The 21,429-nt window shown below is 47.3% G+C and overlaps 1 protein-coding gene across 3 annotated transcripts in view; it reads left to right on the forward strand.

Moving 5' to 3' along the window:
• The window catches only part of scn1laa (sodium channel, voltage-gated, type I-like, alpha), a 199,902-nt gene that overhangs the window by 75,523 nt on the left and 102,950 nt on the right, over positions 1-21,429 (forward strand). For all 3 annotated transcript variants that reach the window (XM_085986444.1, XM_085986442.1, XM_085986443.1), the window contains exons 13-16: positions 1,756-1,994; positions 4,808-4,981; positions 5,230-5,586; positions 6,016-6,492. In XM_085986444.1, coding sequence (XP_085842570.1) covers positions 1,756-1,994; positions 4,808-4,981; positions 5,230-5,586; positions 6,016-6,492 — 1,247 coding nt within the window. The remainder of the gene's footprint in view (positions 1-1,755; positions 1,995-4,807; positions 4,982-5,229; positions 5,587-6,015; positions 6,493-21,429) is intronic.

Below are 21,429 nucleotides of genomic sequence, written 5' to 3' on the forward strand. Positions count from 1 at the left end.
CCTAACTGTGGGCCACATATATTCCCTAAGAACAGATCTGGGCATGAGCACCAAGTCGACACTTATTTAAAAAAGCACTTATCAGCAGCTCTTAAGGCAAAGCCTGGGAGCCAATGCATTAATATACCACAGCTTTCACAGTATAACTGTACTGAAACTGTGAGGTTTAATTGGCTACTGGGCATCTTATAAATCTTGCTCCAGTTGCATTCAGTTTTTTAACCATTGCAGATGTCCATAAAATTCCAAGCAGACACTAAACGTAGGAATTTTGTTACATCTAAGATCAAATTTATATACTGAAAAGGTATCTGGTACAGAGTCTAATGTTTTCTACCATGTGCTGAATTCTGCAGTTATTAAGCCTTTTCTGCAAATCAGAAAAGCTTACTAGGAACATAGGAACGGGGTAGGCCATTTAGCCCCTCGAGCCTGTTCCGCCATTCAATGAGATCATGACTGATCTGTGATCTAACTCCATATACCTGCCTTTGCCCCATATTCCTTAATACCTTTGGTTAACAAAAATCTATCAATCTCTGATTTAAAACAAACAACTGACCCAGCATCAGTTGCTGTTTGCGGAAGAGAGTTCCTTACTTCTACCACTCTTTGTGTGTAGAAGTGTTTCTTAATTTCACTCCTGAAAGACCTGGCTCTAATTTTTAGACTATGCCCCCCAGCCCTAGACTCCCCAACCAGCAAAAATAGTTTCTCTCTATCTACCCTATCAGTTCCCCTTAATATCTTGAAAATTTCAATCAAATCACCCCTTAACCTTCTAAACTCCAGGGAATCATTCTGGTAAATCTATGTTGTATTCCCTCCAAGGTCAATATATCCTTCCTAAGGTGGGGTGCCCAGAACCGCTCACAGTATTACAGGTGTGGTCTACCCAGGGCTTTGTATAGCTGTAACATAACTTCTATCCGCTTGTATGCTAGTCCTCTAGATATAAAGGCCAGCATTCCTTTAGCCTTTTTGATTATTTTCTGTACCTGTCCATGACATTTTAATAATCTATCTACATGGACCCCCCAAGTCTCTCTGGGTCTCCAATGTTTCTAACTTTTACTTACTGTGATGATAATAGGGTGTGTCTCATTGGCAAGTAAAGTTTAAGCTTTCCTACCTATTGATTGATATTTCTGACTGACCCAATAGCTCTGTCTGTTGAAAATGAAGAATAATTAATTCAAACACCTATCCAACAGTTGACAGGATATGCTGGAAATGTCAATTTTTAAGTAAACAGCCTGGAGACAATATCAAGCTCGATTGTGATATCTCCATGGGCATGTAGTTTGCCAACACATGGATATTTGAGATGGGTATTGGAGGGTTGCTGTAGTACTGTTCACCAGGATGAGTCACCACCTACAGCAGAAGATGGATAAGTGGAGAAATCATAAATCTAAATAAATAAAATGGACTTGTGTGGAGATTATCAAAAAAGCTGTTTTAAAATGGTTGAAATGGCAAGTAGGTTGGAAAGCTTATTTCAATGAATACTCCCTTCAGCATCTGTAATTCCACTCATCCATAAAATGCAAACGTTGCCTAACAAGCCACAGATATTTGAAAAAGAATTGACATTTGTGGGGACATTTAACAATGTACCTGAGGTGTTTTCTATATAAGAATGCATGCCATGCTTACTTTCTGCACTGTAACTGCTCATAAATTTGGCATATCCTAAGTTATTTGTTTAATTTAGCAACCTTTTTATAACCGTATTTTGTTTGCATTTTGTAGAGCTTGAAGAATCTCGACAGAAATGTCATCCATGCTGGTATAAATTTGCAAATAACTTCTTGATCTGGGACTGCCATCCACACTGGCTAAAAGTAAAGGAAATCGTACATTTAATTGTGATGGATCCATTTGTGGACCTTGCTATTACTATATGTATTGTGCTGAACACCCTTTTTATGGCCATGGAACATTACCCAATGACAAAAAACTTCGAAAATGTGCTCATATATGGGAACTTGGTATGTGTTCTGTGAGCAATATCTCTTGACCTATAGTGCATCCTACAAGAAGCCCTGTGAATTTTTTTTATGCTGTGTTCGTTTTGTTTGCTGTATTAGGCAGGCCAACCTTAATTGTTATTCACTGACCAATAATACATTCAGTGTTGCTAACTGTTAACTTTCAACCTCCTTCCTTCTATGGTTCACAAAACCACATTTTGAGTAAGCACAAGACACTTTGTAGTGTAGTATACAGAACAGACTTTATTGATACCTAGGTTGAGGGATCAACCCAACGAGGATCAGAGAGTGGCTTTTTGGTTTCTGAATCTTTCAAGCCCTCTGAATTACTGTTGAAAACCATGCTCCTTTATACACTACTAGCTGGGGGGGCCCGGCGTTGCCAAGGCTTTTTTGTAAAACAGCAGTTTACAGGGCCGCGCGGTTTACGGCCGGCCGCTGCCGCTCCCCCACTCTGTGTCTCGGGCCGAGCGGTTGTGAGGCCCGGCCTGAGTGACCCCAACTCTGAGGGGGAGAGAGAGAGACTGGGGGGGAGGGAGAGAGAGACGGGGGAGAGAGAGAGAGAGTGTAGAGAGACTGGGGGGAGAGAGAGGAGAGAGACTGGGGAGAGAGAGAGAGAGAATGGGGAGATAGAGAGAGAGAGAGAGAGAGAGAGACTGAGGGGGAGAGAGAGAGAGACTGGGGGAGAGAAACGGGGAGAGAGAGAGAGAGACTGGGGGAGAGAGAGAGAGATGGGGAAGGGAGAGAGAGACTGGGGAGAGAGAGAGACTGGGGAGATAGAGAGAGGGCGAGAGAGAGATTGGGGGGGAGAGAGAGAGAGACTGGAGGAGGGAGAGACTGGAGGAGAGAGAGAGACGGAGAGAGAGAGACTGTGAGAGAGAGACTGGAGGAGGGAGAGTCTGGAGGAGAGAGAGACTGGGAGAGAGAGAGAGCGCGAGACTGAGGGGCGAGAGAGACGGGGAGAGAGAGAGAAACTGGGGGAGAGAGACTGGGAGACAGAGAGAGAGATAAAGAGACGTGGAGAGAGCGAGAGATTGGGGGGAGAGAGAGGGAGAGGGCTAGAAATTCGGTATCGCCCCGTTTGGAGAGGGGAGGAGAGAGAGACAGAGAGAGAGAGGGAAGGAGAGAGAGACAGAGAGAGAGGGAAGGAGAGAGAGACAGAGAGAGGGAAGGAGAGAGAGAGACAGAGAGAGAGAGGGAAGGAGAGAGAGAGAGAGGGAAGGAGAGAGAGACAGACAGAGACAGAGAGGGAAGGAGAGAGAGAGACTGGGGCGGGGAGAGAGAGAGACGGGGAGAGAGAACTATATATATTTTGCCTACATCAAAGGTACATGTTATAGTAAGACTGCATGACGTATCTATTCCCAAATCCTTTGAAGACAGTCTATTCATGTAAACCGTTGTAGTTGCTTACTCCAAAGCTACTTTCCTTCAAACAAGACTTCCTGATCTAACTGTCACCACTATCTTTGAAGAACAGGTTTTGTCAACCGTTATCGTCCTATATTCTAACTAATGGATACCTCTAACTATGTTTATTACCCTAGCTCCTAAAGTTACAGTTTAATCAGCCATGGCTGACATCATTACTGTCATGTATTTCTTTGCACAAGCACTTTACCTATCAGAGACAAGCTATGCATTCCTCTCATGATACTTCAAAGCCATTCTGTTTATACTGGAAGGTCTCAATGATACAAAGAAGTTCGACTGTTAATCCTTTAACTCTCCACGATGTCCAACACTAGCCAGTGCAAGTGTAACATTTTTAACAAGACAGCAAATTATGTTGTAAAAAGCACCCATTAAGTGGCTGTTGAACATAAGAATTAGGAGCAGGAGTAGGCCATACGGCCCCTCGAGCCTTCTGTTCGTTAACCAATTCTCTATCCAACCCCATGAACCCTTATCTTGCGTAACAATCTTTTATGTGGTACCTTAGCGAATTTCCTTTGGAAATCCAAATATACTACATCCACTGTTTCCCCTTTATCTACCCTGCTAGTTACATCCTCAAAAAACTCTAATAAAATTTGTCAACTCCTAAGTTCTGTTAACATATCATAAAACTCTAAAATAAGAATCTGATAGGTGTATTTATCCCACTTGAATACCAGTATGCATTAAAAGATACTACAGATTTGTCCAACTACAATCAACTTTTACATTAAAGTTCACTCAAGTGAGCATTGATTGCAGCCTAAAAATTAGACTTTCGCCAATATATTATAATTAAGCTTATGGAAAATATACCTATGAAAAATGTTGATGGTTGCAAAAAATATTCAAAATCAAAACTAACCAAGTTCCACATTAATTTCAGTATTCTCTTTGTGGTGGTGAGTATGCAAAAGGCTAACGTTATCATTTGGAGTCCTGAATAGAATTTTCAGTTCAAATTGAAGAAAAAAACAAGGTGTTGAAATTACATGGTGGGATAATAACATATGAACACTTATCGCATTCAGTGGAAGCATTAACCTATTTATTTTAAATGGTTATGCCTCCATTAAAATCATGATAGCAAGGCCCAGATTATCAATCGGAGAATAAGAACATGTGAAAAAATGGAACATTCATGCGAAAATTGAATAAATGATTGAATACCATGACGCTATTTTTCAGTAAAAATGAGTAGAAACTGACTACCTGTAGCACTAGCTATATATGAATGTACTTGTCTTACAGTTGTGAGGATGCTGTGACCCTCAAAAGGTTTCAGTTTGCTGATCCTGTGAGGGCCAGATGCCAGAAATTGTACAGTTAAACTTTAAACAAGAAACAATAACCCCTCAATTGTGTTCATCCAGGTATTTACCGGAATCTTTACTGGTGAAATGATTTTTAAAATCATAGCCTTGGATCCTTATTATTACTTCCAAGAAGGATGGAACATTTTTGATGGCATTATTGTGAGCCTCAGTTTAATGGAACTTGGTCTCGCTAAAGTGGAAGGACTATCCGTGCTGCGATCTTTTCGATTGGTAATTATAAATATTTTATGTATACCTGTTTTATACAGTCTACACTATAATGCACCAGTATTACAATTAGTTAAAAATGCACTTTGCTTGATTTGTGTTCTTTTTTGGTGAATTGCATATTACATTTTAATTGATTTTACTCAAAAGAGTTAGATGTGAGAACTTTAGAAAATAAATGGTAAAGCTACTGAAGAAAGTCTTATTATGCTGATGAATAATTTTTTTTATCATGAACCATTGTTTTTCAGCTCAGAGTTTTTAAATTGGCAAAATCATGGCCAACACTGAACATGCTGATTAAAATTATTGGCAACTCAGTAGGTGCTTTGGGCAACTTGACCTTGGTGTTAGCCATCATTGTCTTCATCTTTGCTGTGGTGGGCATGCAGCTCTTCGGTAAAAGCTACAAGGAGTGTGTCTGTAAAATTGACGACAGCTGTAAACTGCCTCGCTGGCACATGAACGACTTCTTTCATTCCTTTCTAATTGTGTTCCGTGTGCTGTGTGGAGAATGGATTGAGACAATGTGGGACTGCATGGAAGTAGCTGGCCAGTCGATGTGCCTCGTCGTCTTTATGATGGTCATGGTAATAGGTAATCTTGTGGTAGGTAACAAAATATTTTTGAAACACTTTCATGGTTACAATAGTAAGCGGGAAAAAAATGGCTCATACATTAAAAGGTAGTTAGTGCTAATAGTGCATTATTCAAATTAAGCTTTTAATTATTTGTAACACTGTTTGAAAATTCTCTGAAAATAATTTAAAATCACATATTGTACCTAATAATCGCTTAGATTTGGGCTAAGAGTATTGTCTTGGTAAAAGACAGTCCCTGTTATATATGTCCATTCTGGCTCATAGGACAAGCATTGCATGTAATGTAAAGTACCTGAGATTATGAAAAACAAAATACTGCATATGCTGGAAATTTGGAAATAAAAACAGAAAAAGCTTTATGTTGTCCATTTTATGTATGAATGTATAGAATCTATATTAGAAGTTTAATCCATTTATGATGTTCTTGACCTCCAGGTATTGAATTTATTTTTGGCTCTGTTATTGAGCTCATTTAGTGCAGACAACCTTGCTGCTACAGACGATGACAGTGAAATGAATAATTTACAGCTTGCTGTGGGGAGGATACAAAGAGGCTTTGATTATGTAAAAAGAAATGTGCGAGAATTTTTTCAGCAAACCTTTATCAAGAGGAAAGTCACAGAAGACATCAAACCTCTTGATGACCTGCACAACAAGAAAGACATCTACATCTCTGATCACACAACAGTTGAAATCAGTAAAGAGGTTGACTATCATAAGGATGGAAATTGCACTACCAGTGGAATTGGCAGTAGTGTGGGGAAATACAATGCAGATGAAAATGACTACATGTCCTTTATTCACAATCCAACCCTCACTGTAACTGTGCCAATAGCTGTGGGAGAGTCAGACTTTGAAAACCTAAACACAGAAGACTTTACTAGTGAATCGGACCTGGAAGGAAGCAAAGAGGTAAGAAAACATTTTGTTTTTCTGCTGCATAAAATAAATCAAAATGAATTACATTTATGTATGGCATGATCTTTCAAATAAAGGTAAGACTGTTAGGCCTAGAAATTCAGTTGGTTGCACCAGCCGCTAGCGCCTTAGGAGGAGTAGATGTCGGGCGCTAGGCGGCTAGCGCCCGGGCGCAGCGCGATCTGCGCCTCGCCCCAACTTCACTAGAGATTTAGCGGCGGCGCAAAGTCTTTGCGCGCGCTCAACTGCGCGCGCAGATCATGACGTCATTTCCTCGTGCAATGCCCTTTGTGCGCCCCCAACCGGAACTTCAGTCGCGCCGCCCCATTGTGCGCCTGGCGCCCCTAGCGACTGTTAGAGTGGAACGGTGTTCAGCCGATGCGGGGCGCGGGGGGCGCAAATTAAAGGGCACTCCTCCTGCACTATAAAAGGCTGCCATTTTGCAGCACTCCTTCTTGACAAACGGATCTTTGGAGAGAGACCAAGGTAGAGAGCTTTCTGCTTTGGCCCAACACTAGGACAGGTACTTCTGGCTTCAGGCCACAGCTTTCCAATTGTCTTTGCCTTCATTGACATCTCATTGTTTGCCAGCATATTATGGGGGCTGCAATGGGTGTCAACGCTGGCTTTCTCAATTGCATCCAAAGGGCTCACAGACGCCGTGAGAGAGTGGCAGCCCTGGCTAGACGGAGAGGGGGAAACAGGCGTCGGCAAAGGAGGCCTTACCCACCCAGGGTATACCGCCAGCCGTTCTCCTATCTCAACATGTCTGATGAGCAGTGTGTTCGGAGGCTGCGATTCAGAAGGGAGGTGGTCACAGAGATCTGCCAGCTGCTTGGCGGTGATCTGCAGCCACAGCTGAGGAGCAGGACGTCTCTGTCGGCGGCAGTGAAGGTGACGGTGGCTCTCAACTTCTATGCCACCGGCTCCTTCCAATCCGCTACTGGGGACATTGCCAACATCTCCCAGTTCGCCGTGCATTGCTGCATCCGCCAGGTGACCAATGCCCTTTTCAAAAGGAGATGTCAGTTCATCTCCTTCTCCATGGCCCTTGCCAAGCAGCAACAGCGTGCAATGGGCTTTGCAGCATTCGCGGGCTTCCCCATGGTGCAGGGCGCCATTGACTGCACGCATGTGGCTTTGCGGGCACCTCTGGAGAATGCCGAGGATTACCGCAACCGGAAGGGCTACCATTCGCTGAACGTCCAGCTGGTGTGTGACCACAGGCAGCTCATCCTAGCTGTCAATGCCCGCTTTCCAGGCAGCAGCCATGATGCCTTCATCCTGCAACAGACTTCTGTGGCAGACATGTTCCAGGCACAGCCTCACCCACGAGGATGGCTTATCGGGGACAAAGGCTATCCTTTGTGTACCTGGCTGATGACCCCGCTCCGTGCGCCCAGCGCCCCTGCTGAAGAGGGATACAACGAGAGCCATCAAGCGACCAGGAACATCATCGAACAAACAATCGGCGTCCTGAAGCAACGGTTCCGCTGTCTGGATCGTTCCGGTGGAGCCCTACAGTATTCACCGGAGCGAGTCTCCCATTTCGTGGTCGTTTGCTGCATGCTGCACAACCTGGCTATCCGCAGGACTCAGGCACTGCCACCAGAGATTGGAGGACCACCTCAGGAGGAGGAGCAGGAGGAGGAGGAGGAGGACCAGCACAGGAGGGAGGCACAAAGTGCAAGGGCCGCCCGTCACCGGCTTATTGAACGTCGGTTCTAGGCCCCCTCTCAGGGAATGGCTTGTGCCAATGTCAGCAGATGAATGTAGCCGCTCCACAAGCCCTCAGCCGAGCAGGGCAACCAGGACTTAACCAAAAAACTATGCACACTGCAATTTAACAACAATAATTTATTGAAAACCTCTGCCCTTCCCACATTACATGCTCATGTGGAGAAGCCCCCTCCAAAAACACATAACTACCAGTCTCGGCCTTACAAAAAGAAAGAAAGACACCAGTCTCGGCCTTACAAAAAGAAAGAAAGACACCAGTCTCGGCCTTACACAAAAACAACTGCACCAGTCTCGGCCTTACAACAAGCACCAGGCATTTGTGCATACCTCTACTTTTTGCCCTGCGAGGGCGATGCCTTGCGCATCCTTGCCTGGCCCCTGCCCGCCCTGCTGCTCCTCCTCAATGGGAGCCCAGTGGCTGCAGCAAGGCTGGGGGAAGGCTGCTGAGGGGCAGATGGCGAGACGGCAGATGCCCTTGGGGGTCGGCCTGCACCAGCTCTGGCCTTGGAGTGGCCGGCTGCTGACTGCTCCAACTCTGGCTGGGCGGCAGCAGTCTGTCCAGCAGCTCGTGGCAGCTGCAATGGCGGAGTGGCAGTGTCGGCTGCAGGAATGGTGGCAACCTGGCAGATCGCAGGTGCTCGCTGGTCGCCTGACACATTGGCACTCGCACGGGCCAGCACTGCAGCATGCGCAGCAAACAGCTGAAGAACAGACTGCTGGGCTGCTGCAGCGCGGCGGGTGCCCTGGTGATGCCTGGCTGATCCAGCGAGGGTGGCAGCAGTTACTGCCCGTGTGGCCCTGGTCTGTGTCCGCATGACACCAGCCAGTGAACGGACGGCACGACTGAGCACTTGGCTAGAAGCCGACTGTGCTGCCGCGAAGTCCTGCAGACTCCTGGCCTGTGCTGCCGCGATGTCCTGCAGACTCCTGGCCTGTGCTGCACTGAATTGTTGCAGACTCCTGGCCTGTGCTGCACTGAATTGCTCCAGACTCGTGGCCTGTGCTGCCCCGAATTCCTGCACACTCCTTGCCAGTGACTGTATGGAGTCAGGCATCCTTGCCACTGCAGCCATGAGCTCAGTGTGCCTGCGCTCAGCCTGGACGGCCGTTTCCTCTAGGAGGCGCACCTCCTCTGCGCTGACCGTCGCAGGACTGGAGGCCGCACTCACCCTCTGGGGAGAAGTCCGCCGAGCTTCCCCACCCCTCCTGCGTTGCTGCAGGCCGCTGGGCCCCGGAGCTTCACTCTCCTCCGACCCTTCCCCCCGGCTCCCCTCCAATGAAAACGTGTCCCCTACATCGCCATGGGCTGGCGCGGCTGAGGGTGGCACTGATGGGCCGGCTTCCTCTTCCTCCTCCTCGTCTTCCGAAGGGCTGACAGTGGCAGCTTGAGGGCCCGCCTCCTCACCTGGCGAGTCACCATCTGAAAGCAGGAAGGCAGAAGAGTAGCTTTAGAGTGAGGACAGGGCGGCAGCGAGGGAGGCATGAGTGGTGCCATTCACCGCATTGGTCAGACAGTGGCAAAGGATGCTGATCTGATGCGCAAGTGGAACGAGAGAGGTCCAAAAGGTGATGCCCTTACCATTGGTGCCCAGAACAGGGTCGGCATCTCCACTGGCGACGGGGCCAATCAGCCGGCCTGCCATAATGCGCTCCACACGCTGGTCGAGGTCGGAGAGCTCTTTGAGGTCAGGACGGCCTCCCCCGGTCTCAGTTCGGTTGCGCCGGTTGTGCGCCACCTTGGCCTGCAAGAGAAAGGATGGCCTCTAAGTACAGTGTGAAGCCCTGATCTTGTCTGCACTGCCTCCCCTGGTCGACTAGCTTGTACAGTGTGTAGCCCTGATCTTGTCTGCACTGCCTCCCATGGTCGAATAGCTTGTACAGTGTGTAGCCCTGATCTTGTCTGCACTGCCTCCCATGGTCGAATAGCTTCTCCAGTGTGTAGCCCTGATCTTGTCTGCACTGCCTCCCATGGTCGAATAGCTTCTCCCGTGTGTAGCCCTGATCTTGTCTGCACTGCCTCCCATGGTTGAATAGCTTGTACAGTGTGTAGCCCTGATCTTGTCTGCACTGCCTCCCATGGTCGAATAGCTTCTCCAGTGTGTAGCCCTGATCTTGTCTGCACTGCCTCCCATGGTCAAATAGCTTGTACAGTGTGTAGCCCTGATCTTGTCTGCACTGCCTCCCATGGTCGAAGAGCTTGTACAGTGTGTAAAGTGTTGAATGTGCAAGTGATTTTCATGCCAGTCCCATAGCTGCTGGATGAGGGCTGGCCATTAGGGCTTTCAGGTCCCTTTGCCCATAAAGTGAGGTGCACATGCAAGGACGAGGAGGACACTGGAAAGGGTACTCACCCTGACAACCCGAGTGAGGTCGTTGAACTTCTTCCGGCATTGCACAGGAGTCCTGGCAACCACGCTGTTGGAAGACACCCTGTTGGAGACCTCCCTCCAGGCTTTCCGGTAGGCGCTGGGCAGCGGCCTCTAGCCACCTTCTGGGAAAAGAACATGGCGCCTGCGCTCCACTCCACCAACCAGCAGCCTCAGGTCACCGTCGCTGAAGCGCTGCGCTGTCTCCCTGGCCTTCTCCATAGCCCTGGGCGTTGTGCAGGTGAAGCTGAAGTGGTCAGGCCTAGGTTGAGGGCTGCAGTGTGCAGGGCGTGGCAGGCAAACAAATCCACCCTCCCCCTTTAAGAGCTGTCCGGCGCCAGAGTGTCTGCCGTCAATCAGCAACTCGCCGCACCTGCGCTGCGCCCGGCCTCGGGGGTATCGCTCAGCACCGCCGGCTTAGCGCCTAAAGATAGTCGTGCATTGCCTGTTTTAGCGCAGCAGCAACCTCTTGGGGCGATGCGACTGAATATCGGCGAAGGGGGCGCGACTTTGCGCCGGGCGCAAACTTTAGCGGCCGCCCGACTTTACCGCCCCAAAAGTGGCTATACTGAATTTCTAGGCCTTATAGTTCAAGATTTTCAGCATTTATATAGAATATGACCTAGAAATTCGGTTGCGTAGCGCCCGTTGTTTGGACGCTACAGGTGCCGAATTCGGACCAAAATGCCATCCGAGCAGCGCACGCACACTTCTGGTGCAGGCCGCGCTGGACGGCTACTTGGTGAGGGTGGCTGTTAGGAACATGTGCTAGAACGATGGGAAGTTGGCAGATCGCGACGTTTGCCAGTGCTGCCATTTTTGTCGTCATCACTTAGGCATCGCCCTCTTTTAACTGTGCACAGCTGAACATGCGTTCAGCAGCAGGAAGGACCCTCCACCAGCACATTTTAAACGGATTCTCACCAATTTTCAGGTAACTTGCTTTTTGATTTCTACTGGCTTTGTGTAAGTTTGTGGAATGGCTTGGAGCTTTCTAGAGTTATTTAAAGTTGATCGGATGACAGGGAGCAGTACTGCAAGTGGAGAAGGCCTTGCTTCTGACTTCAAGGGTTCGAGTCAGACCACCTTGCTCCCAGTCATGGGTGCTCCAGTTGTCATCCCCCTTGGCCTACAGCATGACAGAAAGATGGAGCAGAGGGAGGAGGAGGGGGAGAAGGACTCTGAGTAGGACGCCTTACCACCCTAGGGTCTTCCGAGAGCAATTCGCTTACCTCAACCTGAGACAGGAGCAGTGTCTGAGGCATCTACGCTTTACGAAGGACGTGCTCACAGAACTCTGCCACCTCTTGCAACCAGACCTGCAGCCTCACTCCAGGGCAACAACAGCACTGCCAGTGGCTGTGAAGGTGACCGTGGCCCTGAATTTCTTTGCATTGGGATCCTTCCAGGCTGCAACAGGCGACATCTGTAACATCTCCCAGTTCGCCATCCACTGCTGCATAAGAGAGGTGACAGATGCTCTTTATGCCAGGAGATGGGACTTCATTGTCTTCTCTCTAACCAGAGAGAAGCAAATGGAGCATGCACGTGTCTTGCCAGGATAGTGGACTTGCCCAAGGTGCAGCCCGCCATCGACTGCACGCACGTGGCTTTGTGGGCACCGTATATAAATGCTAAGATGTACTACAACCGTAAATGTTACCATTTACTGAATGTGCAGTTGGTGTGCGACCATGTTCAGCATATCATGATGGTGAATGTCCAGTGACATGAATCAACTGAGCGGCCTGCGGGTGGCGCTGTCCAGGGAGAGTATAAATACTTGGGCACGGGCCCAGCTTGCGCAGGACATTCTTAACAGGAACTAGTGAAGGACACAACTAGACCTCCATGTTGTAAAACAGTTGATTAAAGCTTTGTTTAACGCTTAGACCAAGTGCCTAGTAGTTTTCTTACATCATCCTGGCAGCAGCTGCTCCCTCAGATTGTGAGGCAACAAGACAAACCAGAGGGTGGCTGCTGGGCGACATGGGCTATCCCTTGTCCACTTGGCTCATGACTCCGCTCACAACCCAACACACACATGGGCAGTATGCGTACAACGAGAGCCATGCTGCCGTATGAAACATCATAGAGCAGACCACTGGTGTCCTTAACAATGCCTCCGCTGCCTGCCTGCAGTACTCACTGGAGCATGTGTCCCAATTCATCGTGGTCTGCTGTATCCTCCACAACCTGGCCATCGTGAGGGCACAGCCCTTGCCACCAGGGATATGGCCACCAGCTCAGGAGCAGAAGAAGCAGGAAAAGTAGTAGTAGGAGGAGGCGGAAGAGGAGGAAGCGGAAGGAAGGAGGCAACCCAGACAGCCCCTTTCTGGTTGGGATATCTGGGATTGAATCATCTGCCTGCGGTACAAGTGGCAACCCCAATTCCCCATTCAACATTAGTCACACACTTTACCTTCCCTCTATTACTGAGCATCACAGTGTCATCTTGGTCACAATGCTGAAATAAAAGCCCCCACAAAGCAAACATTTCAGTCAAACTTTATCCACCTATCCAGCCAATATTACATCAAAAATTTAACTAATCACCCTTGTGCATTCCCTTACTAACTGTCTTGCATGTGCCTTTACCTATCCTAGTGCTCCTATGCAGTGCTACCCCAGTGGCTGCAGTGTGGCTGGTGGAAAGCTGCTGCCTTTCAGTGGGGGAGACTGCAGATGGCCTTGTAGGGTGACCTCAAGGAACTCTTGGCCTTGTAGCCCGGCTTTGGACTGCACCACCTCGGCATAGGCAGCAGCAGTCTGGGCTGGCTGGCTGACAGGCTGCAAGGGCACCGGCGGAGTGGCAGTTTTGGGAGAACGAATGCTGTCATCCTGAGAGGACAGCAGGGTGGTCCTCCACAGATCCATTGCCACTCCCAAGGGGAAGCGCCTCAGAAATCCTAGTAATCTGATGGAGTACAGACTGCTACACTGCTGTGACACCCTGCAAGCCCCGTTCAACACTGGGAAACCCAGCCATGATGGCAGCAGTCTGTGCTTGCATGACTTCAGTCTGAGCTTCCATTGCAGCACTTAGACTTGGGTGGCTTCTGCTTGTGCTGCAGTGGAAGCTGAGACTTCGGCCAATCGACGTGGAATGGTGGTTGTGTCCACAAGTGCGGTAATGGATCTGCCCAGTGCTTCCACGCTGGAAAGGATGAGGTTCAAGCTCTTCCCAAAGCCCTGTGCAAGGCTGGAGCTGGACTTCGCCATGCTTCTTGACATTGCATTTCATTGTGCATACCCATCAGCATTCTTCTGTAGGCCATCTCATTGAGGTCTTCAGCTGAGTCCTGTCCAGCAGAACTCATTTGTGACCTCATCCTCTGGGGAGCTGGCACCTGAGCTACCCTTTCTCTCTGCCCTAGCTGCAGGCCACTTGTGTCTGGTGTCTCAGCACGTGCAGATCCTACCTAACCTATCCTCTAAAGTACGTGGAGTGTCAGTATCTGAGCTGGTGACTGGGAGTGTGAAATCAAATGATGGTGTTTCTTCTTCTTCACTCTCCTCCCCCTCTTGTTCAAACATTGGCTGAGCAGGCTGAAATGAGAAAGGCACATGGGAAGATTGTGGTGAGGGGAGGGGGGAAAGCAAGAGGTGCATGGTTACAACATGTGTAGATTGTAAATTAGAAGAGATTGTGGGACGAGGAGAAAGTGGGATGTGAGAAGGAGGATAATGTATGAGGATACCAGCATCTTGTGTTCCTTCAGCTAGGCTGCTGGCCACGGGCTCAGCCATGCCCCAGCCAAGAATAGCGAGCACCGTCTCCTCCAAGGGGGCAAGGCGATGCGGACAACCCTGTCCCCAGCCGGTTAAGGTCTGCTGGCGTCGGTTATGCTCCACCTTTTCCTGCAAGAGAAAAGGAAGTGTGTCAGTGAGTGTGGTGAAATGTTTTTGGGTGATGTGTCTGTCTTGGTTGAATAGCTGACAGTGTTTTCAAGCTGTGAGATATGGGTGTGAGACTTGCAACAGTGGTAAATGTGTGAGGGTGAGGTGAAGTTATGAATGTGATGTGTGAGTTGTGTTTGGTAGAGATTGTTGATAGGTGAGTGACGGGGGTGTGGTGCATTAAGCAGTGTGTGAAGCTAGTGGTGCAGATGGTGGAATATGGCATTTGAAGATGAATTCACTGACCTTGACCACTCATGTGGGGTCATTAAACTTCTTCCTGAACTGAGTCCAGGTCCTCAGGGTTATAAAGAAAGAGATTTGCATTTGTATAGCACTTTTCACAACCACCGGAGGTTCTAAAGTGCTTTACAGCCAATGAACTACTTTTTGAAGTGTAGCTACTGTTGTAATGTAGGAAACGTGGCAGCCAATTTACACACAGCAAGCTCCCACAAACAGCAATGTGTTAATGCCCAGATAACTGATTTTTTTAGTGAAGTTGATTGAGAGATAAATATTGGCCGGGACACCAGGGATAACTCCCCTGCTCTTCTTCGAAATAGTGCCATGTCCACATGAGAGAGCAGAAGGGGCCTCGGTTTAACGTCTCATCCAAAAGACGGCACCTCCGACAGTACAGCACTGCACTGGAGTGTCAGCCTGGATTTTTGTGCTCAAGTCTCTGGATTGGAGCTTGAACCCACAACCATCTGATTCAGAGGCGAGGGTGCTATCAGCTGAGCCACAGCTGACACTATACTGCTGGCATTGACCATATTGGCTACCTGCTCCCACTGTAGCCTTGTCTGTTGCCTGGAGGGCCTCCTGGCTCCCTGTGAGAATAGGACCTCTCTCCTAAGTTGACCTCCTGGACCAACGCCTCCAATGCTGCATCCGAGAATCTTTGAGCCCTTTCTCTGGCCTGTTGAGCCATTACTCAGTCTTCTTCTTTATGACACTTGACTCCACAAGTAGTTCCAGCACCTGTTGCAGGCAGAATGTACCGCCCCTTTAAGAGGTGCAGACTGCCTTTAAGAAGTGCAGGCTAGCTTTAATTGGAGCTGGCATGGCACAAACTTGGGCCCCCTGCTGAGTGTTTAGCCACTCAGCTACAATCATGCAAAGTAGCAGGCAGCACGAATTTTACTTGCTCCCTGCAGTCCTCTGAATGGGTGCAGTTTGATATCGCATCGTGGTGCCCACGCCTGTTTCCGGGGATACCAAATTTCTAGGCTTATATGTTGAATAACCCAGTCTAAATTTAGATAAATTCCAAGTTAGTATATTTAATGTTACGATTTACCTTAAATAAAAATGATGACAAATCAAGAAAAGGCTATGTGATTTTGAGAAATATCTTTCTAAATATGCTTTAATCCATTTACTAGCAATAAATGGGGAAAAATTGACGTTAGTTCCATGCATTTCTAATACTGATGCAAGATAATGTACAATTACAATAAACTAAAAGTAACATGAGCCGTCGTGTATAATCATATTTCTGTTTCATCAGTTCTTTACAATATTCCTTTCAAAAATCCTATAGGATTAGGAATGATGCAGTGACTGAATAATTAAATGTAACTGTATGATGCTACCTTTTGGCTTATTTGACTTACTAATAAAAATTGACTCTTACAGAGGAATGTTTTCTACATGAATTACTGCATTCGCTTGATCCTGACCCCACCTCTCTTCAGCTCCTACAGCACTCTATTGCTTCTCCCTATTCCATCCCCACAAGCTCTTATCAGATTCATCTTCTGTATGAGACTCACTTATTGCTCCCTCAATCTCTTCCAACCCAGGTCCTGACCACTCAACTACCTCTCCTCGACTCAATGGTTGCTGTCATCATAAGCAGCTGATTTTCCACAGGCATTGTGCCCCCCACTTCAGAACTGCTACTATTATGCCCTTCCTCAAAAAACACATCCTCCACCCTACTATTGTCTCCAACTAAAACTCCATTTCTAATTTTCCTTTCCATTCTGAGGTCCTCAAATGCATTGCTACTTTCAGTCTAGTGTGAATCCTGTCCATAGCAATGAGGCTACCCTGGTCAAAGTTGCTAATTACATCCTTTGTGATTACCAATGTGCCGTGTTATCTCTCCTTGTTCTCCTTGACCTCTCTGCAGCCTTCAATTATGGTCAACCATTCCATTCTGCTGAACCCTCTCTGCAGTCTTCGATATGGTCAACCACTCCATTCTACTGCACCATCTTTCCTCCATGGTACTGCCCTCACCATATCTCTCCCAACATAGCCAGCATGTTTGCTGTAATGTCTTCTCCCTCCTGCATCCAGATGGTCAGCCTTGGCTTTGCTCCGATTTGCATACTACCATTTGACAACCTGGAAACATGAAGTCAGTTTCTATATGTAATTTGATGATCCTGAGTTGAGCTTCTAACTCCATACCCTATTGAGCGCCAAGATCGCCTGTAACCACTTATCTAAGATCTCACACTGGTTTCTCTATCTCACCTCCATTGTCATTGAAACTCATCCATGTCATCTTCATCTCCTGGCTCAGATTCTGCAGCCTACCATCTGCCATCTACCTTTCCCAGATTAAATCCAGCTCATTTATTGTCCTCGCTGACCTGAACTAGTATCCTGCCCCCCAATGCATTCATTTCAAAATCTTTATCCTCTTTTACAAATTCCTCCATGTCGCATCTGCCCAATCTCTGCGACACTCTCAACCATGCATCCTAGTTTGCACTCTGTGCTCTTCCAACTCAGACTAGTGTGTCCTACTTTCCCTCTGCTGCACTTTCAGGATAAGAGCCTTCAGCTATCAAAGCACTGGAATTCTCTTTCCCAAACCTCTCTGTCTTTTTACATTCTTGCCCACATCCAAAAGCCTCATCAAACTTAGTTCTTTAACCAGACCTTCCAATACTTTTCTGAACGCTAGTGATAGAAATCAGTATAGTATTGATTCTTCTGCTAACTAAAACTGTTTTAAATTGTATATAGTTTCCCATTTTTCTGCTTGCTTAGTGTGTATTTTGAATGTATTTTTCTCTTTTAATCAATGATAAATTGGCATTTTGTCAATTTGTAGCTTGCAGTATTTCTGGAGCACACAAAATCAAATCTTGGCCTACACATTGTAAAATTGTAGCTAAGGTTTCTGTTTTGGTATTTGTAATGGAGTAGTGAAGCATTAGAATGGAACACTCCAATGTTAATAAATTAAGAAAATGCCAGCAGACATATTTCACAGGTTACAAAGTATTGTTACAAGCTATTAGTAGTATTTCAACGGAACTGTTGGATTAGTCCCTCAGTGCTGTTCTAAACCAGAGAAATGGAAACATGATGTAGCAATCTAACAGTATTGCTCAGAATGTTGTCATAATCCTGTTTAAATAGTCTAAGGGAAATGTCATGCTGGTTTATGTTGTGTATGTAACCGTTTACCTTTAAGGGAACTATAGAATGTAACCGTTCGCCTTTAAGAGCACTACTTTAGGGTGGCACTATCTATTGGCTCATGTATACTGTAATACCGATAGTGACCACACCAGTATATAAGGGTTGTGATACGTTAACTAGGGCAGAATCGCCCGAGCCTCTGAATAGTAAAGACGTGTTTTATTTTGTTAACAGTGGAGTCTGTGATTATTTATAATACAACCCACAGACTTAACATTGGCGACGAGTCAGGATTCGAACCCTGCGGCAGTTGTTCCACGGCGGCTTCGTCCGAAGACAGGACGTTGAAGAGAGGTTTCAATCCTCACCAGTCTGGAACCGACAGGCTGGAAGCGACAGGCATTAGGACCCTGAAGCCTCCATAACCTCGTGGGTAAGCCGCAGCGTTGGCTGCAAAGACAGTGCCACCGATCGGGAGATAAGGGCGATCGCAATCCCTGATAAGAGCCGCGGTGAAACGCGCGAGCGGGTAAGCCAGAGCCCGGGAGGGAGCGAGCAAGATCCGCGCGAGCGGGTGAGCCAGAGGCCGGGGCCCGCTTTCAAGTGCGAGGCGCAGCCGGGCCATCGATCGCATCCGCTGATAAGAGCCGCACTCGGGCTGAAAGTCAGCGTCGGGGAACGGGTGATAACCGCCATTGAAGTGGGCGGGGAGAGCGCCGAGAAGCGCGGGAAAACCGCCATCGAAGTGGGCGGGGAGAGCGAGAAGCGCGGGAAAGCCGCCATTTTTCGCGGGGAAACCGCTGAAGAAGAAGGAAGAAGCGGGAAACCGCCATCTTGGAAATTATTAAGAATTTCAGGAAAGTAATAAGATTTTTCAGAAAGGCTGGTGTGTTCTCAAGAAGAGAGGGAAAATAAGTATAAGTACAGCAATACTTGTGGTGTTCTCAAGAAGAGAGAAGAAAATTAATAATAAGTAAAGTAATACTTGTACTGTACTCGAAAAGAGAAGAAGATGCCTAAGCGAGGAAATATTAATGACTTTAATGCTGAAATAGAAGACTGGGCCACGTATGTGGAACGCATAGAAATATATTGCGTAGCCAACGACATTGAGGATGACGACAAGGCAATAACTTTGTTAAATTCGATGGGAGCAAAAACATACGGGCTTTTGAAACATCTAATAGCACCAGTTAAACCAGTGGACCAGACCTTCGAAGAGATCGTAGCAGTGCTGAAGGATCACTTGAACCCCACACCGTTGATGCTGGCTGAACGATTTAAATTTTACGCCAGAACCCAGAGGCAAGATGAAAGCAATGCGGAATACTTAGTCGAACTGCGTAAGCTAGCGAAATACTGCCAGTTTGGAGGGAATTTGACAGAGGCGCTGCGGGACAAGTTCGTATGCGGCTTGGCCAAAGAAGGAACGCAGAAGCGACTCCTGGAGGAAAACGACCTCACACTGGACAGGGCTGTCCTCATAGCTTCATCGCACGAAGCCGCAGTGAAAGGAACGGCGGAAATGCAGCTAAAGGCGGCGGCACTCGGGGTGGACCAAATGACTGCAAGCATTTCCAAATGCTACCGTTGTGGAAAGACAACGCACGACCAGAATCAGTGCTGGTTTAAGAATCAAGAGTGCAGGAAATGTGGCAAACTGGGTCACATCGCGAAGGTATGCAGGTCCAGAAAGAAGACCAACAAACAAAGGAAGCCACCACCACAAGAAAAGTACAACAAGGTGCATCAGGTGGCTGAAAAGAGTTCAGACGAACAAAATTCAGACTCAGACCCAAACAGCCAGGAGTTGGATGGTCTGAGAATCCACAATGTGGGTAAAGTAACTGATCTACAGACGATCTGGGTCACACTAAAAATAGCTGGAGTCCAAGTACGAATGGAGCTGGACACGGGATCAGCTGTATCAGTCATCAACCAAAAGGACTACCACCGACTATTCTCTCACATACCCTTAAGAAATACCAAGTTCGTATTACAGACATACACGGGGCATCGCGTATACCCCATGGGGAAAATAAGAGTCAAGGTGAGAGATAGGGGTAAAGTACACCCAAGAATGAATTTGTACGTACTACCTGAGGGAGGACCACCACTTCTAGGACGGGAGTGGATCAAGAAAATAGACATGGAATGGCACTACCGACAAGCAATGACGAGTGAGGACTCGGTGCAGACAAGCAGCTCAGACTCTGAGCCGGAAGACGATAAGTCCAGCTTATGTATGAAAAACAAGGTTAACATTAACTCACAGACTAAGGTTGGAAAATCGATGGCGTGCATAAAGACAGAGAATTCTGAGTCTGTTCAAGCTACAGACATATGCATTACGGAGGAACACCGGGCTCGAACTCAACGCTATTTCAAAGTACAACAACAATTAGAACAATTAAGTTACCGCCTCGTACAAGAGATGAAAACAATGAAAAAGTTCTATGACACCGAATGGGAGAGTCTGGAAAGACAACAGAACCTACTGGCTCAAGCAGAGAGCGACCATAGAGCCATCGTGACCAATTACCGATCACATCTCCCTGATGATGTTCAGGGGTTAGAATATTTGCATGATCTAGAGATACAGCAGAAGGGCAAATCACGCTGCACTGAGGATTTTGTTCTGCAATTAGAGACGGAGCTAGTGCAGGCAAAGTTAAGAGAAGTTGAATCACAGGGTGCTCTTAAGGAGATGCAGAAACAAATCTTGGACATGGAAAAGAGAAACGCTTCTTTACCTGATGAGAATAATGTGGCCATGTTGCAAGAGGAGCTTATAGGGGCGAAACTGAAAGAAGCTAAGCAAAGGATGTTGGAACTTGAAACGCAGAACCAAATCAGCGGTAATCAGCTATGTCAAGCAGAGAAGGAGTGCAAGGGTCTACATGAGAAGGTGCAATATCTCTCAGCCCAAAATAAGGGACTACTCACTCAGTTAAATGAAAGTAAACGGGAAATGGCTGAGATGGACTGCAAGAATAAAGAAGAGTTGATGGCAGTGAGACTTCGAGAGGCAGATAGCATAGCAGCCTTGGCTGAACTCCAACAGGAAATTGCGAAAGAAACAAATGAAGAGGAATCTTCAGGAAGCCAGGATTTTATTCCAGTTCTTCTCTACGACTCCTTACAAGCAGAGTGCGAGAAGTTGAAAAAACAGTATGAACAGACCCAGACTACAATTCTGGAGGGGGTTAACTCAGCAACCTCCGAAAAGCTAGTTTCGTTGGAAGTATATGAGCAACTAAAGGTTGAACATGAGCAAGAAGTCCAAAGGCTGCAGGAAATTCTTGAGGAGCTCAGGGCCAAGACAGACTCATCGGTAGAAGTTCCATACATAGATGAGGATGTAGAGGTGAAAGACATGGCAGAACTCATAAAAATATGGAAGGAAGCCCAAGACAAATATGAGGCGGCAATTACCGAGGTTGACCGACTTGAAGAACAGTTTCAACTGGGAATGGGCCCTGAACATGAGCTAGAGAGCATCGAGGCGCAACTTCTCCAAGCACTGGAAGCC

The sequence above is a fragment of the Somniosus microcephalus genome, chromosome 4 (genome assembly GCF_052327205.1).
Source record: "Somniosus microcephalus isolate GS21.2 chromosome 4, FLI_Smic_1.0, whole genome shotgun sequence".
Taxonomy (NCBI): Eukaryota; Metazoa; Chordata; class Chondrichthyes; order Squaliformes; family Somniosidae; genus Somniosus; species Somniosus microcephalus.